The sequence below is a fragment of the Platichthys flesus genome, chromosome 16 (assembly GCF_949316205.1).
Source record: "Platichthys flesus chromosome 16, fPlaFle2.1, whole genome shotgun sequence".
Classification (NCBI taxonomy): Eukaryota; Metazoa; Chordata; class Actinopteri; order Pleuronectiformes; family Pleuronectidae; genus Platichthys; species Platichthys flesus.
In genome coordinates this window covers 19,346,325-19,367,799 of record NC_084960.1, presented here as the reverse complement: position 1 = coordinate 19,367,799, position 21,475 = coordinate 19,346,325, and the positions used below count along the sequence as shown (strand labels likewise).

The following is a 21,475-nucleotide window of genomic DNA, read 5'->3' as shown; positions in this document are numbered from 1 at the left end:
CGTTGTAACGACGAATATTTTGTGTTTAATCAATATTCTAGATTCTCTTTTTTCAATAAGGGAGATGGAGAAATACTTTCAAAGAGGGATATTTAGCATTCAGGGTTTGAGTGTAGGTTATGAAGGTATTTAGGTCAATAAATTGGTATTTTCCACAATTTCATTACCAAATCATGAGTTGGTGAATTGCTAAAAATAATAAGCAGGGGTCACTGTTAATAACATTTTTTTACAACAATCTTCAGTTTTATTTTAGAGCAGAAATTATTAGACTTACAATCGAATATATTTAATTGGAAGGCAGATAATGTGTTGGACACTAACATCAACACTATCTAACTGTCTATGACTCATGGGCAAACAACATGCCATATATATCAAAATGGGCAGAGGCAACAATGACGATAACATCAAAGTATACCATTCTGTTATAAAACCTCGTTTTAAAAAGCACTCAAAATATTTTCCACTTTTTTATTTTTAAAAGATCTATTTTATTGCTTTATGTGCAAACCAATTGAAAAAGTTATTACGCAACAGTAAACTTCAACATACTTTAATTATGTCAACATTGGTTCAAACCCGTACATCATTGTAACATATCATCACATTGTAACAAGTTTGAACAATTCAGCAGCAGCAGCAGTATCGTGTCAAATGTTGGTAATTGAAGAGTTCATTAGGAATATGCATGTGTGTTTATGGAATATGTATTTCAGGATATGAAACACATCTGTGCAAGCTCTTAAACCATTATGACATTTTAAACTCGTATTAGTTTGGGAAAGCGGGAAAGATCTTTGGTGTTTCTGGTGAAGAACTCAAGCCAAAACAAGTTCACTACAAAAGTGTCCTGGTGATGTTGACATAAAAACTGTTCCCCGTTTTGTATCTTTTGATAATACACACATTCAGTGTCTTCCTTTCAGTATAAAATAAACATTTTTTAATCTCTGCACATTGTATTCCAGATTGTTACACTGCCACATGTTAAGACACGTTGATAAAACTTTAGGAGAAACATTAAAAGGCATATATGGTTACTTTAGTCACGACAGTGAAAAAGTACCAGTTACTTACAGGTAAAACAAAGGTCAGGCTGCGTGGAAGTTATGCAACAGCCTAATTCAGCCATGTTCTATGAATACAAAGGTCATGTGTGTATGCAGATGTACTGCTTTTAACTTCTGAGTGGATTTCTGCTTTAGTTTTGTTGTTAATGAAGAAGTTTTAAGTTTTTAAGCTTTAATTTCAGTAATTCTGTTACTACAAGTCAAAAATTATCCTGTTACATGGTTTAACTCGTGGATTGTGTCCAAGAATTGAGGACACCGAGTTGACATGTAATAAAACTGTATCATAAAGATTAAGCATCTCACACAATCACTATAAGATGTGACATTTAAAATGACTTATCAAAACACAGGTTTTGTCCCCTAGCATGTTGACAATAACAGTTTTGGCTTATTTAGTGTAATGACAGCTTAGGTAGTGAGAGGTTACCACATGTTTTATTTGAATACTTGATGATAAAAAGCATACTCGTAAGTACCATCTCTGCACTCGGGTCAGTTCTTCTCTAGCTCGGGGTTTGTTCACTTAACAACTTTTTGATGAGTGGTAGTGCCATTACATCAGGCATAATTCTATTTAAATGAAACATCTTAATATTTCCTGTGATTCAAATACATTTCTGTGTAATAAATTTATAAAGTATTCAGATTATGTCATGGCTTGTTTCCTTGAGAAGTGTTCTCAAAGAAAAGTGGTGTTCAGGCTGTATTTCTTTTCTCATGTGAAGCATTGTATTCCTTTTTTATGTGGCAGTCATTTGTCACTGAAGTTTGTGCAAAACAAGCCGTCAACATTCTCAGCACTTTCATGTCAGCATAAGCAGCGGGCTCTTTCTCTGCAGGACACTGGCTGTCTGTGCAGTCCGTACGAATAGGCAAAACTCCAACACAAAGAGCTAAGTAAGCAAATCAGGAGTCACATGCTCTGATCACTGCTACTCAAAGGATGACCTAACCTAACCTTGCGTCAGGCTGCGTGGAAGTTAAGGCAACTTCTCTCTCAGCCCTATGTCAACTCTGTAAAAAGGACAGACATAAAAAAGGACATTCGTCTGCAGTCGTTGGTTTCCACAACAACGCTGCACTTGTTAGGCCAATAGCAAAATGTAACACACAAGCTAATCTAACTGTCTGTATGTAGACTGTACATAAAAGATGCACCAAATGACAGCCCCCCTTTAGAGTAAGACCACAGTGTCTTGATTGCCCCCTAGGTTCTTCTGGCTGCATAATAGGTCATAAAGCTTGCCTCCTCCTTGTTAGTGAATGGGACATGGACCAAACTTAAAAAGTCAAAGTCAAAGTGCACTTTAAATACATATTTCTCAAAGATGGTTTCTGTCATTTTAGGTAGTTATCATCACACTTGTTTTTGTTGAAGTCTCCATTTCCCTGGTAAGTTTGGTTTTAATTAAATCATTCAACGCTAAAGAAACAGGGTGAAACATCATGATCGAGAGCTGAGACTGGATACCGTGGCTCCATCCCCTGATTGCAACTGTGCAGATGTGCAAGATGTCAGCGTTCATATGCAGGATATTCTGGCTTAATTTCAGGATAGTGCAAGGACGAGTAGATGTGTTGTTCATCTATATGAACAGTTTCTTAGTTTGTCACAAATGGAACTGAGGAAAACTCTTATAAACTCAGTTACATTCCAATACAAACCATTTCTCTGTACCAGTGAAACCTACAGACTGGGAATCACAGTAGCAGCAGAGAAAGGATGGACGCTGACTCATGTCGGTTTTATTCATCATCGCTAAACTTCACTCAGGAATATTATTTATTTTACTAACTGACAGATTTGTCTCCACTGACAGATGATTTAATTAGTCGTGACTTCTGCTGTAGTAAACTTTACTGCCGTTTCTAGAAACAGTAGTTAGCTACGTTTTAGTTTTTTATTTAAATAAATCAATAAATCTGTTCTGAATCTTTTTTTTTTAAATAACCTCAAACACCAAGAATCATTCTATAATTGTATCATATCCCTCTGAATCATACAAAACTTATAGACTCCCCTCACCAACAGACCCTGGAACCCAGACTGCTCCTAAACCTGAGTTTGTGAAGTCAGAATTATGCAGGAGTGAAGTCTGTCTTTTCATTTCAGATAAAAAAAAAATCCCTTAACTGGAATCCACCCACATCTTGCTTATTCATCCTGCTTGTCAGTGTGTGGGCTGGGTCACAGGGAACAGAAGTATCTGTGGACAGGGAAAGCAGCGAGTCCAGCCAGAGCTATACCCAGACTGTCTCCTACGCTGGCAGCAGCCATTGCAAACTCCCTGTGTCTGTCTTCACTCTGTGGGAGAATAGAAAGACGTCAGGATTGACACATACAGGATATTTACTGCAGACTGAGAAACAACACAGCTACAACTTAGTAGTATAAAAGAAGAACACAATTTAAGGCAAAATGAACTGTGAGATACTGTAATTAAAGCACAAGTGTGCAGGATTTAGTTCTAGCTGAACCAGTCCAGCTGCTGGTTATGACACAAGGAGACAACAAAAAAGCAAACCATGTGACCGTAAGTTGACCTGACCTCTTTGCTGATGAAGTAGAAGGTGTTGACATACGCAGCTCCACCTAGCAGACCCTCATAGAGGACAATGGCAAACACCAGCCAGGCACTGGGCAAGAATAGGTAACGTACGGCAAACAGAAGCAACACCGCATTCACCACCTGTGGAGGTCAGGCAGGAGGGCAGATGGAAAAAACAGAGCAGGGAAATCAGCACTTTCACACAAGACAGAAAGCCACAGCAGTAGAAACCGATGCGTCAGCACTCACAACTCCAAGCACGTGACTATTTCAAGCTTATTTGTGCTGCTGAACCTATTTCTGTTTCAGGTGAGGAATCAATATTCTGATTTAAAGCTTTTAGACATTTGACAGGACACAATACTACTTATTCTGATATTTCTTCTGGACCTTGAGGATAGAGGTGTGCAAACAAAAGAGACATGCAACAAATCAAATAATCATAACAAATTCAGCAGGAATAGTTAAGGTGATAACAATAATAGAAGTTGTAAATGTAGATTAGATATTGATTCTTTCGATTTCTTGTGACTGCCTCCTCCACCAGACAACAATATAACATTCACAGGGTGCGTTTGAATTCATTTTGCTGAAGAAGGTCCTCAGTTGAGTGAAATGACCTGGAACCAGCCGCCATGATGAGAGCTGTTCAAACTCGCTAACCAATAAGAAAAGGAGCTTCAATGTTTCTCAACTTATCTCATTTAGCAGAGGAAAAACTGGACCATCCTTATTGAAAAAAAAGAGGAAAATGCCATCACATAATTCATTATAAAATGTACAAAAGAACTGTCTCTATGTATATTCCTCAAGTCTTGTTTTTTTATTGGTTACTTGATCCTGTTTGGACAGGAACCGTTACTTTATTTCTTACTTTACTGCACATACTGTGTGTACCTTATAAGAAAAATAATATATGTAGTTTGCTTTAGAGGGAAAAAAAGATGAATTCAGATTTTCTTAGCGGTTAGTAAATGAGATTATTTAGATGTTTTCGTCCGCAGGCATAGACTGTATATAAAGATGAGAGACATGACTGCACCTCAAGAAGTCTTTAATCCTGCCTCCTCCACAATAATAGATGGGAAATGGACCAAATCAGAGTAGACATCAAATACGTTTTTCTGAAAGATAGCTTCCTTCATTTAATGTAGTTCTTGTCACAGGGATGTATGTTTATTTTTCCATTAAGTTAAGGTTTAATTAGTTATTTGATGCAACAAAAACAAGGTGGAAAGTCATGATGTGTATGGACAGGACCTCAATGCTGTGGCTCCAGCCCTGATTGCTACTGTTCTGACTCTGACTCCAAAGCACAACATGCAGGCAGGGATATTTTAGCTTCATTTCTGAGAAGTGGGAGGAAGTGCAGACGCATCGTCCATCTTTGTGCACAGTCTGTAAACCTTGAGTGACCAACTAACAGAGCCACGTTACTGGAACCTCCAGTTGAGGATGCATTACTCATTGCACTCCCTGCTCACGGAGGAAAAATTCTTCCAGGTGATATTATAGGAAAAAAAATATTCTCCTCATCTCACCTGTAGCAAAGACAGAGCCCACAGGTTTCTGATCTTCACACAGCACAGGGAGGATCGAGACACCAGCACACCAACCTGGTACAATGTCTGGTACCTGGGTACAAACACAGATCATAACCAAACTAAGGTCTAAATCCTTAGACGGTTTAAATAAGGACACTGAAAGAATACAACTTAACTGACCAGCGATACTGCTCTGCATGGGACAGGAAAAAGTTTGGGAAATACAGGAGTTCCATCTGGAGAAGGAAACATGCATTTTTCAATTCAATATTATAATCTTGAATACCTACAATGTGTTCTTTTTCAATGTGTAAATGGGCTAAAAATACATGAAAATGACATCTCATATCCGCAAACTATCCAAACCATGAGGAGATTTCAACAACCTGAAGTAAGATAAATGCAGCAGAGAACTTACCAAGCCCTGGTTGATGAAGTACTCAGCAAAGTAGACCAGTCCCAACGGAAGCACAAACTTCAACAAGCCCTGTTCATAGGAATCAAGAGGAATAATCATGTCACCACTTAAACACTTGAATACTCAAGTCTGACGTACATTGAAGGGTTACACTAACTTTGATGATGTGCAGTTTCTCTCTGAAGGTGAGAGGCCCAGTGCTCACGTCCTCTGTTACTTTGAGAGGGAAGACAACATGTTCTGTTTAATTATTGAACAGCAGAGCTTTAAGATAAAATTTATTCATAGACATTTTGTGGACAACAAATACGCAGCCTCCTGTGAATAATCAAATCACAAATAGGTGAAGTATCCTAAAATTTCGGATATGAACTGAACTCCTGAAATTAACAGAATTGAGAGTGAGAGCCTCTAGGACCTACTGCTGAGTTTCTTCTGGCCCCAAAAAACAGCGGTAGATACAAGGAGGATTCACTGCAAGCAAGTGGCCGGTTGATAACATTTCTAAAATTCGATAGATACAAGAATAAAAAACGATAAATAGTAATACAAATAGCAAACCTGAGCCATACATGTAGAAGACAAAGATGTCGAGAGAAATTGTTAGGAACACGTCTGAGCGGAGAATCTCCTGCTGCATTGATCATGTATGAAAGGCAAACTCTGGAGAAAGTCCGGAACAATTGTGTGGGCCTTCTCTAGAGTTCATGTCTGTACCTATAATCACACTTCAGGTTCACCCAATTTCACAAAACCAGCATTGTGTCACTGTGTAGAGGAGAAGGCAGGCTGGGGTTAGCCTAGCTTAACATAATAAAAAATATGCACTCGTAGATGTAATTAACTTAATTTACACATGTTTTGAACATGTATCGTCATAAGTGCCAAGTAAAACTTGTGTTCTATATATCTTGACGTGGGTTGCAATGTGTCATTTACACTATCAGGAGCTCTCCTACATCCTACCTCTCATGTGTATGTCAAATCTATTAGACTTTTTGGACTGGTTTAACATGTCATAGTGTGTTTCAGATGCAGTGTATCGTTAGTTGTGGCTTTGTTTGTAGACTCTAGGTCCAACACCTGCTTGAAGTTGAGGGGGGAAATTATAAATGGATAAATAAATGCAGAAATAAATTAAATGAACTGAACTGCATTGAAAAAGGCTATTTCAGGACACCTACATTTATTTATTTCCACATTTGTGTATTAATTGATCTATGTCCACATTTATTAATAAAGTTGGTAAATAAGATAGTTAGTTACTACCACTTTGATTTATTTAAATATAAATTTAATTAATCAATGTAGAAATAAGTCAATGTAGGGATACAGAAAAAGCCTTTTTCATCAAAATCTGTATTAATCTTTAAATTTGTATATTTCAATATGAATTTCTGCATTACTTATTTATTCATTCACACTTCACCTTCATAAGAATCTGTGCATGCAGGAAAACAAGTTGGATCCATATTAAATCTGAAACATTGAATCTGAACACTGGTCTTTACATTACATTACATTTCATTTAGCTGACGCTTTTATCCAAAGCGACTTACAATAAGTGCATTCAAACCCGAGGGTACATACCAAGGACGACAAGAATCAACAAAGTACAATTTCTTCAAAATAAAGCAAAATTACAAAGTGCTATATGTAAGTGCCATTTAAGTGCTACTAAAGTGTTAGTTTCAAAAGTTGTTAGTAGTTTTTTTTTAGTTTTTTTTTTATTCAAGGTAAAGTCGGAAGAGGTATGTTTTTAGTTTTCGGCGGAAGATGTGTAAACTTTCTGATGTCCGGATGTCAATGGGGAGCTCATTCCACCATTTAGGAGCCAGGACGGCAAACAGTCGTGTTTTTGATGAGTGTTTAGCTCGCAGTGAAGGAGCAACGAGCCGATTAGCCGAAGCAGAGCGGAGTGAACGGGGTGGGGTGTAACGTTTGACCAAGTCCTGGATGTAGACTGGACCTGATGCATTCACAGCATGGTACGCAAGTAATAGTGTTTTGAACCAGATGCGAGCAGCCACTGGTTACCAGTGAAGGGAGCGGAGGAGAGGAGTAGTGTGAGTGAATTTAGGTTGGTTAAAAGCCAGTCGAGCTGCTGCATTCTGGATGAGCTGTGCAGTCATTAAACATACTCCCTGAAGTCCACTGCAAGATGGCTGAGAGTAAAAGCTTGTTATTGACACTCATCCCAATGTTACATTCAAAATTAGATAGAAGATATGAGTTCTTAAGTATAAACTTTACTTAAACATTTATATGACTGAAAATAAACCCAAAGTAAAGCCCAAGCGTCTCTATCCCCACCTGGTGGCTGCCTTGCAGAATATGTTATAAGTCCCACCTCCTCTATGTTTTCAGATGGGATACAAAAAGGAAATTAATTGTGTTCTCAAAGATGGCTGTCATTTGAGGTAGTTCTTATTTCACTGATCCATCTGAACAGTTGTAGGAAATGGAAATATTTCACACTTAATTTATTTAGTATGAAATATAATCCTCCTAGCACAAATATCTAATTTAAAAGTTATTTAAATCTCTGCATTTAAATACAAAAAATGGCTAATGCTCTATAATGAACTGAATTGTACATTTTCAGCCAAAATGAATGAATTTATAATTTGTAATGTGAGATCATAACATTAACCTGGGGTTGATCTGTCCTCCTCCTCTTCCTCTGCACCATCTATCAGCCCCCGGTTCTCCTCTGAGCCCACGGCTGCATACTCTGTCCTTCTGGATTTCCACTGAGGTAATGAAGGTGGAGGAACCAGCACGGTGAAGTAGCTGATGGTGTGTGATGAAACAAAGCCAAGGAGCAGGGCAGCATGATGGTATAAGCAAAGAAATAAGAAACAGGAGTGATTTCACTAATAATATGATTAACGGACAGAACAGAACAGAAAGGCATGTGAAGGGCCCATCTGTGGACTGACACAAAAGTTATATTCATTACCTCTGTCAGTTAGCTTACACTTTCACCCCCGTATCTTTGTTTTTGGTTTGATTTATTCTTTTATCTTGTATTCAACAGGACGATGAGGCAATTGTAATAAATTACATTGAGATGCAAAGTCAACGAATACAGAACATCTTTATCTTGGGTTTCCATTCTCACCTGATCAACATCGCAAACGGGACCACCAGCATAATTTGAACTGTGACCTGAGGTGACAGGCCAACCTGGGTAAGGATTGAGTAGAAGAGGGCTCCAGCCACACCAGCACCACCTGTACCTGAACCCCAACCTCCCAGCACATCCCTGTGACAAGCACAAAACCAATGATCACAATCCAAACAAAACATGGTCATCGGATCATCTAGATTTACAAATAATTACAAAAATACCAACATGAGAAGCACACAGAAGCTACCTCACATTATTGCCGGCAAGTTTCCACTTAAAATACATGACAGGGACATATTGTAGTAAAATGATATTCCAGGGACATAAGAGCTTACTTCAAATAAAATAAATCAAGATGACTTTGTTATCAAATGATATTTCTGTTGTGAGGGGGGGTTTAGTTTGAAACCTCCTCCAATGGGGGTACTTTCCAAGAAGCTTTAATAACAGGGATTTCATAGTAAAGTGCAAAACTATTAAATGGCAAAATCCTGGAGTCAAGAATGTCTTTGACTTTATTTTTTCCTTTCTGCCATGAACGGGTTTCCATAGGAGAATATCTGCCATGTGTAGTAATGTGGGAAAAATGTTTTTAAATGCTAGTTGTCCTTTAACTCCATGTATATGTTCTCAGTTTTAAAATGGTTCTTATTATGTAATGTCCGACTGTTCAACCCCTTTTCTATTCACAGACTAATAAACCTTTTACTTGAAGCTCCAGGATTGATGGAATATGAAAAAAAGAATGAAATGTTACCTGGTGTAGAAGTGAGTGAGAGAGAGGAAGGACAGTTCTCCCAGTCCAGCGCTGATACTGGCAAAGATCACTCCTGCAAACGCAGTGACAAAAACGTACAAAACACACTCAGAAACACAATCTGAGGGAGTGAATAGAGGCATCAAGTACAGAAAGGCAATCTTCTCATAGGCACATTGTTACATTCAGTGTATTTAATAAACTTTACTGTGAAATGAAACCTGAATCATCAAGCCCTCGGCATGTCAGTTTATTAGAATCACAATGTTGAAGGATTCACTGTTTAGTTTCTGTGTTAGAGAGGTGCTGTTTCAAATGTATGATCCATTGAGAGAATGTGATAGAATGTGCTGTTGAGCTGTTTGCAGAGAAATGTGTCAGTTGTTGTCATCGCAACCTTTGACCTTTGACCACTGAAATCTAATCAGTTAATACTTGAGTCCAATTGAAAACTTGTCCTTCTATTTAGGTCTTTTCATACATTTTTGATAAGCAAAAAATACCAGCCAAAAACAGAAGATAACACAAATGCTAGAATAACTTTATTGATATGGTGATGAAGCGTGGAGATAAACATTTGTAGCTGTGGGTCTTGATAAGACTGAAATGGTGTCACATTTCTCAGGAAGAACCACAGCTGCTGCTGCTGCTATTGAGATAAAGTGACAGGAACTGAAACTGGGACTTAAGATTTGAAGCTGCAGCCTGTTCATCATCTGAATTCCGGATAAGAGTCAATTCTTAACTGGTGATGATAACAGCTATAACTGAGTATTATCTTTGAAAAGAAAAAGGTGGCTTTACCAAGGATGCTGATCCAGACAGCTGATGATAAGGACACAAGGAGGAAACTCGCCGCTGCCATGGTGGCACAGAACACCACCCGGATACTAAAAATTAAAATCAGAAATTACACAAGAAATATAGAAAAGAGTACAATGTTTAGGTAATACAATGATGTTAAATGACCATGTTTTTATCTGTACAGCGGTATTTCTTCATTGTCCCAGTAGTTGCAGACTGAGTCGTATGCTATAGCATAAAATAGCAATTCTGACAGTCAATACGAAAGCTAAATAGAGAATAAGAATAATAAATAAAAATAAAGTGAGATGCAGTAAAGGAGGGCGAAAATCATTCATGTTGCCTTTATCATATCTGTTAAGTCCCAATCCCACACATCAGAGAGAGAGAAGGACTGTGGCCACTGAACAACTGCACAACTCAAACATATGGGCCACCAGCGCTGACTACGTTTTGAGTTTACTGCTGGCAGCATACAGTTAGGTCCATAAATATTTGCACATTGACACAATTTTCATCATTTTGACTCTGTACACCACCAGAATGGATTTTGAATGAAACAATCAAGATGTACTTTAAGTGCAGACGTTCGCCTTTAATTTGAGGGTATTTACATCCAAATCAGGTGAACGGTGTAGGAATTACAACACATTTTATATGTGGCACCCCCCTTTTTAAGGGACCAAAAGTAATTGGACAATTGGCTGCCCAGCTGTTCCATGGCCAGGTGTGTGTTATTCCCTCGTTATTTCATGGACAAGGAGCAGATAAAAGGTCAAGAGTTCATTTCAAGTGAGGTATTTGTGTTTGGAATCTGTTGCTGTCAACTCTTAATATGAAGTCCAAAGAGCTGTCACTATCAGTGAAGCAAGCCATCATTAGGCTGAAAAATCTAAACAAACCCATCAGAGAGATAGCAAAAACATTAGGTTTGGCCAAATCAACTGTTTGGTACATTCTTAAAAAGAAAGAACGCACTGGTGAGCTCAGCAACACCAAAAGACCCGGAAGACCACGGAAAACAACTGTGGTGGATGACAGAAGAATTATCTCCCTGGTGAAGAAAAACCCCTTCACAACAGTTGGCCAGATCAAGAACACTCTCCAGGAGGTAGGTGTGTCTGTGTCAAAGTCAACAATCAAGAGAAGACTTCACCAGAGTAAATACAGAGGGATCACCGCAAGATGTAAACCATTGGTGAGCCTCAAAAACAGGAAGACCAGATTAGAGTTTGCCAAAAAACATCTAAAAGAGCCTGTACAGTTCTGGAACAACATCCTATGGACAGATGAGACATAGATCAACTTGTACCAGAATGATGGGAAGAGAAGAGTATGGAGAAGGGAAGGAACTGCTCAGGATCCAAAGCATACCACCTCATCAGTGAAGCATGGTGGAGGTAGTGTTATGGCGTGGGCATGTATGGCTGCAATGGAACTGGTTCCCTTGTATTTACTGATGATGTGACTAACGACAAAAGCAGTAGGATGAATTCTGAAGTGTTTCGGGAAATATTATCTGCTCATATTCAGCCAAATGCTTCAGAACTCATTGGACGTCGCTTCACACTGCAGATGGACAATGACCCAAAGCATACTGCGAAAGCAACCAAAGAGTTTTTTAAGGCAAAGAAGTGGAATGTTCTGCAATGGCCAAGTCAATCAACTGACCTGAATCCAATTGAGCATGCATTTCACTAGCTGAAGACAAAACTGAAGGGAAAACACCCCAAGAACAAGCAGGAACTGAAGAAAGTTGCAGTTGAGGCCTGGCAGAGTATCACCAGGGACTAAACCCAGCGTCTGGTGATGTCTATGGGTTCCAGATTTCAGGCTGTCATTGACTGCAAAGGATTTGCAACAAAGTATTAAAAGTGACAATTACATTTATGATTATATTAGTTTGTCCAATTACGTTTGGTCCCTTAAAAAGGGGGGCCACATATAAAATGTGTTGTAATTCCTACACTGTTCACCTGATTTGGATGTAAACACCCTCAAGTTAAGGCTGAAAGTCTGCACTTAACGTTCATCTTGATTGTTTCATTTCAAATCCATTGTGGTGGTGTACAGAGCCAAAATGATGAAAATTGTGTCAATGTCCAAATATTTATTGACCTTACTGTAACTATTCCGGAGTGAAAACAATGAAAAAGCATTTTGTTTTGTTTTCTGCCATCTCGAGAATCAAGAAACTACTGTGATTAAAGAAAAAATGGAATGACTGCCTGGCTGAATACAGCAGCAGAATAATTTGAATCAACACTTAAAAAGATAGCAGTGCTAAGACATTCATTATTATCATTTAAATTATCAGCATTTATCACAATCATTATTCAGCTTAAGAGAAAGAAAATACTAAAAAGCTCAACATTTTGGTTCCATAATTAAAATACCATCATTTTCTAAATTGAGCCAAATGATCAACTGTGCTTTAAGAAAAACATGTTTTTTCACGATGACTGGAAGAACTACACTACCCACAATCCTCAGGTGTAATAGCATCATCTCTGATACGTGGAACTCACTGTTACCAAGGAAATGTTGCAAAAATCATTTTAGCTACAATCGTATGGTTCAGGGTTACATTACTTTTACAACAGAGTAACCATGACATCTCTTTCTAACATGCTATGTTAGTATGTTGTGTTTGGCAGGTCGGCTGGCTCAAAACAATTAAAAAGATGTGATTTAATGTCAGAAGAGAAAATAAAACGGAAGTTTACTTCTGGAACTAGAGTCATTCTTAAAGTGGGCGGTCACTATTACACTCTATTAAAAAAAAATTCAGCTGTGAGAAACTGCTTTACCAAGTTCACCAATGGTCATAACTTCAATCAATTGTTAGTCAACTGTCATCAAAGACTTTGGTTAGAAGTAAGAATCATGGTCTTACCCATACGGCAGGTTGTGGATGACAAAAGGGACAGAAAGCTTGATGATGAGCGTTGGGAGGATGTCAGCCAACAGCACCGCCTGAGAAGGAAAACATTAGAAAGTCATCGAGAGCTCAAACACCTGCTCTTAGTCCTAAACGCAGTGCGAGATGACCTCTGACCCTTAGCTGGACAAAAAACTACTGTCAGTCAATTTAACTAAATGGTTTGTATTTATATAAAGCATATCTATTCTGATGATCAGACAAAGCGCTTTACAATCACCTATTAAAAAACACATGCATACAGAGCATCTATAGTATGGATGGATGGATGGAGTTTTTACTGGGAGGCTGGCACGAGAAACTCTGGAGAAAGTCCCCAGCCTATCACTCGTGTATTTGTGTTCACACACACAGCCCCTCTAGATGATGTCAGGAGATTATCGGGAGTTCAGTGCGTGTCTGAAAGCAGCTTCTGTGTTTATTTAGTGGTGTGTTGTGAATCTCCATTTACCGCAGTAGAAACAGGATTGCAGTCATAACGGCTATTGTTGCTACTGTAACCACCTTGGAAATCAACGGCTTCTGTCTAAAATTAGACAAAAAAGAATTGAGAAGTGAATTATTAATAGTGTAAAACCCTTAGAAATAACAATCAAGATAACTACAAAACAATGCAAATACAAATTGGCCTTCTTACAGATGCTGTGGTGTTGTGAGACTCTTGTGTCTTGAGGATGTCGTGTGCAGCGCTCAGCATTATCACATAAGCAAAGTTGTTGCACAATCCAAGCAACCTGAAGGGGTCATCAGAAGGGAAAGAAAATAGAGAGAGGGCACATTCTGATGGATCAATAACAACAACTAAACACCAGACTGAGATAACAGCAACATAATTGCAGATGTAAAAATCACACTTTTTGAGAGCTGGTATAATACATTACAATGTGCGCTATATATATATTTCCTCTGTCACCTGTTCTCACACCCTTCCCGCCTTTCAGTTTTTTAAACCAACCTCCTTAAAGTATCTGTTTTAACATTATATTATAAAAAATTATAATAAGTCATTATAACAAGCAGGTTAAACATGTATAATATCAACTTCTGATACTGGACAGTGTTTGACACCAGATTTAACGGACAGGAATGTGATGCCCAACCTAAAGGATAGTAATAACTCAACTTAACTTGCATGTAGCACTAATTCACAGACACTAAATTATCACTGGGCAAATTGATGATGTATTTTGATTGCAGCAGTTAGATTATTTGTCAGAGACTAAATAGTCGTTCCCTTTTTTCATTTTTAAGGAAGTTGCAAGGAAACACTGATTTAAATCCTAACATACCAAGTCGAAGTTTCAGGGCCTTGTATTTGTCTGACACTATGAGGACACATCATGATCATTTCAACTAACATTCTGCACAGTGGCATATGTCACAACACGTAAAGTTGGGTTAGCCTAAGTACTTCTCCAGGAAACTAAACTTTCAGATTCAATCGCTGAACACTCACCAAAACCCAGACCAGTTGCGCCATCGTATGCAACGACCCTCACCATCACTGTCCGCAGGGTCTGCGTTCACGCTGCCTTGCGGCTCCATTATAACAAACGAGTCCAGGCCAACAACCCAGCTAACAGCTGCATTAAACACACAGCGACACAGTTAGCTGGATGCTAACCGAGCAACTCTAGGAAATGCTTCCGCAAACACAGACATCAAACCGGCAGCTGGGTTTGCTATTGAGGTCACATGACACTCGGCGTCTCATACAAATAAATACCCAAAGGAACAGTGACCGCCCTCAAAGGTTCCAGTTCCGTGAAGCTGTGGCTCAATGCACTACTGAGGTACTACTACTATTGACTATTATGAACTAGTATTAACTACTAAAACGTGATGCACAGAGTAACTTGACCTTTTATTATCAAGACCTCCCATCAATCTTATTTATTATGAAATAAGTTTGATTATTTTTCAAGTTCTAATTCACTGGGTTGTGCAGTTTTCCTGAGCACGTTTTTTAAGAACAGGTCACTTCTTAAAATGTACAACCACAATAATGGTGTCATATCAACAGTGGCGGTTTTGGGCTAGGGCACGGAACCTTCTCATCTCCTTCTCATCTTGCGACTCTATGATATGCACCGCAAAATGACGTGCGCTGCAGGATGAAGTGCGCCGCTGGATGATGTGCCCGGCACGATGATGTGCGCCAGTGCAACATGATGCTGCATGTCATCATGCAGCGCACATCATCGTGCAGCGCACATCGTCCTGTGGCGCACATCATCGTGCAGCGCACAGCGTCCTGTGTGCCCCAGAAACATCATTCTGGGGCACACATCGGTGCACTTCCTCATGTGGCGCATATCATCGTGCAGCGCACATCGTCATGTGGCGCATATCATCGTGCAGCGCACATCATCCTGCAGCGCACATCGTCCTGCAGCGCACATCGTTCTGGGGCACACATCTGCGCACATCCTCCTGCGGGCACATCATCCTGTGGCGCACATCATCGTGCAGCGCACATCGTCCTGTGGCGCACATCATCTTGCCGCGCACATCGTCCTGCAGCGCACATCATTCTGGGGCACATATCTGCGCACATCCTCTTGCGGGCACATCGTCCTGTGGCGCACTTTATTCTGGGGCACACATCTGCGCACATCGTCCTGCGGGCACATCAGTCCTATGGCGCACTTTATTCTGGGGCACACATCGGTGCACTTCTTCATGTGGCGCACATCATCCTGCAGCGCACATCATTCTGGGGCACACATCAGTGCACTTTGTCATGTGGCGAATATCATGCAGCGCACATCGACCTGTGGCGCACATCATCCTGGGCATCAGAAAACGTTCAGTGGCAACGTTGGTCCACTTGGAACGACGTTACCATCTCACAATCTGGCCTCTCAGAGTGTGAGATGGTAACATTTTGTCAGCCCATTGTTTTGCATTGGCGTGTTCTCACGTCACGTGACGCACAAGCTCCCGTCTGCGGAGAGGAAAACATGGCGGATATTCCTTGTTTTTTCAGATAAAAATATAATTTTGTAACTTAGTTTGGGCCTAAAAATACATTCTGACACCATTTCTAGCGAGAAATGTGCTCTTTGCTTCCACAGTCTTCAGCCAGTTCGTGCTTATGATAAATATTTTAATAGTTATCACGAATGTTTTTATCGTTGCTATGAGGGTTGCTATGACGCTGCCATGTGTTAGGAATTTAAATTCTAGATGGTATTAGGGTCTGATTGAAACTATTTGCAACTAAAGGGGGGGGGAAGCATGATCAGTTCGAGCTAGATATAAGGCCTTTATACAAATTATTTATAAATAACCCTTGCTGCATATTGTTGTTAATGAATCTTGTAATTGTTCTGAATTCTAACTTTTGGTATTAAACCATTATTCCCTTTAGACTCATTCAGACAGAGTGACTTTATTGACATTGTTTTGTCTTGTTGTTTTGGTTTCGAGGATCCTAATGTTTACATCAACAGGACATTGTTTGAATATAGCAGGAACATCATATTCCTTTCTCCAATGGCCCACATGGCATCAGCTGTGTCAAGGCCTTTCATGAAGAGAACATTTTGCTTAGCAACTATCAGAGTAGTAGAAGCGTCACAGAGAGCGGCTTCTTGTCACTTCCTGGATTTCTGTGCCAAGAGGCGGGGACATGCCGGCTCTTCTCTTATTTAGGATAAACCAACACGTCTGACAATTTGGTGACCCCGACGTGATCCTAAGAGAAGTTTTGACTGACGTGATCCTGAGAAGGATCTTTTGACCAGAAAGGTCGCAGACCTTGAGGTCTAGGCTGCTCCGATCGATCCTCCCCATTCTCACAAGAGCTCTAAATCACAAGGTAGGCAGAAACCTGTTAAAGCAAATTCTGTATTAGTTAGATAGTCATTGTTATAGGTGTGAGAGTGCGGTGGAGAGATCGGAGGTAAGATATAAATAAGTTCTGTGTTTTTTGAGATGCAATGAAATGAGATAAAGAAATGAAATGAGATAAAGACATGAAATGAAATGAGATAAAGACATGAAATGAAATGAGATAAAGAAATGAAATGAGATAAAGACATGAAATGAAATGAGATAAAGAAATGAAATGAGATAGAGACATGAAATGAAATGAAGGGGAAATGAGAGAGAGAAACTAAGAGAAGGATTTGAGGTTTTTCAGCTTGGCGCAAAAGATTTCAAAATTTGACCATACAAACAATTGTTTGCAATTACAACAAACTGCAACCTGAATTAGTCAGGGGGTTTTGGAGGAAGCGGTTTTTGCCTGCACCGGCGAGTGAGGGACCAAACTGCCAAATACCCTGTTGTTGAATCGAGTCCTAATAGATAGAAGATTCAGGAACCACCATTGCAGTGGGATCTGGAGACGGAGTGGTGTTCTGACGGGGACAGTTGCTTAACGGGCCAGATACCCTGTTGAATCGATCCTGAAGCAATGATAATAAGGGTCTGCGAAAATATTGTGTACTGGGAAGTCAGCGCTGTTATGACGAGACCAGACGCTTCACTGCAACCAGTCACAAAGCTTTGGAGGAGCCCTTGAATTCGGAATATAACGGCTGTGAAAATATTGTAGTTCTGACCGTGGCATCAGTTTCGACGGATCTGAAGCTTAACAACCCAGAGTGCAACTTTGAATCAAGCGCCTAAGATTAGTTAACGGGACTCAGGTAATAATATGATAACTCTGCACCTAGCACCTGTGCTGACGAGGCAGGAGCTTGACTGACAGACTTTACCGTTATTCTGAGTCAAGCCTAAAAACATGGGGTAAGATGCCAAGCTGCTATTAATATTATTGTGAGCTCACCTGAATTGTACAAGTTTTGTAAAGTCTATGGTGATTCAGCACTGAGGCTGATGGTAGGAAGCTGTCTGCTGTTTTGTTTTTGTCTCAGTGGAGCTGCTGTTGCTGCAGTAGCCACGGTAACTCTTCCATATGTACACATATATGCAATGTCCGTTTTGACTTATGTGGTTTATGCAGCGTACATCATCCTGGGGCGCACATCGGCGCACTTCGTCATCTGGTGCACATCATTCTGCGGAGCACATCGTCCTGTGGTGGACTTCATCCTGTGGCGCATATCATCATGCAGCGCACATCGTCCTGTGGCGCACATCATCCTGGGGCACACATCTGCGCACATCGTCCTAGGGGCACATCTTCCTGTGGCGCACATCATCCTGCAGTGCACATTGTCTGGGGCACACATCGGTGCACTTCCTCATGTGGCGCATATCATAGTGCAGCGCACATCCTCCTGTGGCGCACATCATCCTGCCGTGCATATCATAATGCAGCGCACATCGTCCTGTGGCGAATATCATTCTGGGGCACACATCGGAGCACTTCCTCATGTGGCGCATCATCATGCTGCAGCGCACATCATCCTGTGGCGCACATCATTCTGGGGCACACATCGGAGCACTTCCTCATGTGGCGCATCATCATGCTGCAGCGCACATCATCCTGCGGCGCACATCATCGTGCAGCGCACATCGTCCTGTGGCGCACATCATCGTGCAGCGCACATCGTCCTGTGGCGCACATCATTCTGGGGCACACATCGGAGCACTTCCTCATGTGGCGCATCATCATGCTGCAGCGCACATCATCGTGCAGCACACATCGTCCTGCAGTGCACATCATTCTGGGGCACACATCGGAGCACTTCCTCATGTGGCGCATCATCATGCTGCAGCGCACATCATCCTGTGGCGCACATCATCGTGCAGCGCACATCGTCCTGTGGCGCACATCATCGTGCAGCGCACATCGTCCTGTGGCGCACATCATTCTGGGGCACACATCTGCGCACATCGTCCTGGGGGCACATCGTCCTGTGGCGCATATCATCATGCAGCGCACATTGTCCTGTGGCGCACATCATCGTGCAGCGCACATCGTCCTGCAGCGCACATCATTCTGGGGCACACATCTTTGCACATCGTCTTGCGGGCACATCAGTCCTGTTGCGCACTTTATTCTGGGGCACAGATCATCCTGCAGCGCATAGCGTCCTGCAGCGTACATCATTCTGGGGCACACATCGGCGCACATCGTCCTGCGGGCAAGTCATCCTGCAGCGCACATCATCCTGCTGCGCATATCATCATGCAGCGCACATCATCCTGCCGCGCATATCATCTTGCAGTGCACATCGTCCTGTGGCGCACTTCATCGTGCAGCGCACATCATCCTGCAGCGCACAGCGTCCTGCAGCGCACAGCCTCCTGCAGTGCACATCATTCTGGGGCACACATCAGCGCACATCGTCCTGCGGGCACATCATCCTGCAGCGCACATCATCCTGCCGCGCATATCATCATGCAGCGCACATTGTCCTGTGGCGAATATCATTCAGCGCACATCGTTCTGTGGCGCACATCATTCTGGGGCACACATCTGCGCACATCGTCCTGTGGCGCACATCATCGTGCAGCGCACATCATCGTGCAGCGCACATCGTCCTGTGGCGCACAACATTCTGGGGCACACATCTGCGCACATCGTCCTGGGGGCACATCGTCCTGTGGCGCACATCATCGTGCAGCGCACATCATTCTTGGGCACACATCAGTGCATTTTGTCATGTGGCGAATATCATGCAGCGCACATCATCCTGTCGGGCACATCATCGTGCAGCGCACATCGTCCTGTGGCGCACATCATTCTGGGGCGCACATCATCATGCGGGCGCACACATCATCCTGCGGCGCACATCATCCTTTGGCGCACATCGGCGCACATCTTGATCTGGCACACATCATTGTGCGGCGCACAGCATCCTGGCGGCGCACATCATCCTGCTGCGCACATCATCCTGTGGCTCACATCATCCTGCAGCGCACATCATCCTGGGGCGCACATCAAAGTAGGAGGGCTGGACCTCCTAGAGCTAGAAGTTCAACCCCACATAACAGCCTTTTGATTAAATTTGATATTCTAACATTTAACAATACAGGACAAAATCGATTTATGTATGTAGGTCTAGATACAGCATTATAGTCATGAGGTTATTTTGACAAGTGATGGCCTATTTCAATGCCAAGATTAACAAACAGAAGAATACGGGAGCGTGTAGCATTCACTTTTACTTTTTATTTTTTTGGGTATTTGTAACTTATACTGTGTTGTGCAGAATTGTGTGCATTGATTTTTTTTCCCGGGGGTTGCTCTAGGGGGGTCTCGCCACTGCATATCAACCAAAGTGACAGAGAACAGGTTGCATGGTGGACAGACTGTTAATGTATTTATCTTGTGAAGTAGATGGAAAAACCTGCCCTGTTTATGTCCCATTTGATTTGTCATCCCACAGCTGCTGAACCCAGACTTATGTTAGAATACTAGTGTGTACAGTATGAAATGTGTGTTGACCTTTACAACAGATGCAGATAAACTAATGCATGTGTTTATGTTGCCAGGCAGCTTGGGTCTACTAGGTGGCTCCATAGACTGTATGTTTGGTGCACACGACCTGTGAAAGGAGTCTGTCTGTTACATTGGTAGATCTTCTGTCATCCTGACTCTCCAGCTGTGGGCAGTGGTTGTGTCAGTGGCCTTGTGCTCGTCAAACTGAAAAAGTTCTCAGTGCGTCTACCCAGTGACGATGACATCTTCAGCTCATCGTCTGAGTGTTGGATTTTTCTCCGTATTTGTATCGATTAATACGCTTCTTTCATATTTTTAGGAATAGGCCTTTACACAGCAGACACTGTCACATGTCATGGTAGGAAAAAAGCAGGCGTAACTGAAAACATAAGCGATGACTCTGCTCAAGTGTCCCAGTGACATTAGGGTGACAGTCAGCCAGTACAAGCAGGACCCTGAAACTGGAGCAGCTAAACATCATTCATTCAATATTTATACCTGTGTTTTCCTGCTGTGACATATCAGCATGTCAGCTGGCAAAATGAAGTTAAAGGTGATTTAAAAAACAAAATATGTGTTGATATGTTTGTATGAAAGGAGTTCACTATTACGTTCTCGAGAAATCGCATTCACAAGACAAATATGCTTTGTGACAGTTTTGTCAGTGTTTTTTTTCGTTATTGATTCCTGCTATGACTCAGGATTGGTCTGTGGTTCAGCTACTTCTGTTATACTGAAGGACAGATTTACCTCAAACAGCTTCCCCACACTGGACCAGACTCCTGTCAGGCATCTCATGTCACATATTAGCATATTGGTCAACAACGAATTGACATACAGTTGAAAGTGTCAACGTGTCTGCAGGCATTCTGTATTGAACAAGATTCTTC

At 41.3% G+C, this 21,475-nt stretch overlaps 1 protein-coding gene across 2 annotated transcripts; it reads right to left on the bottom strand.

Moving 5' to 3' along the window:
- Positions 1-540: 540 nt before the first annotated feature.
- Positions 541-14,910, bottom strand: cln3 (CLN3 lysosomal/endosomal transmembrane protein, battenin). 2 transcript variants are annotated; one of them, XM_062407969.1, is made up of 14 exons: positions 14,679-14,910; positions 13,860-13,956; positions 13,674-13,748; positions 13,178-13,257; positions 10,282-10,367; positions 9,478-9,550; positions 8,712-8,855; positions 8,241-8,380; positions 5,745-5,797; positions 5,588-5,656; positions 5,350-5,405; positions 5,167-5,260; positions 3,626-3,766; positions 541-3,381 (listed from the first exon to the last, which is right to left on the bottom strand). In XM_062407969.1, the coding sequence occupies exons 1-14, from the start codon at positions 14,765-14,767 to the stop codon at positions 3,265-3,267; spliced, it is 1,314 nt and encodes a 437-aa protein (XP_062263953.1). In that variant the 5' UTR covers positions 14,768-14,910; the 3' UTR covers positions 541-3,264. The 2 variants fall into 2 exon arrangements, with proteins under 2 accessions (XP_062263953.1, XP_062263952.1); XM_062407968.1 differs by having other exon boundaries at positions 5,745-5,803; positions 14,679-14,909.
- Positions 14,911-21,475: the final 6,565 nt, after the last annotated feature.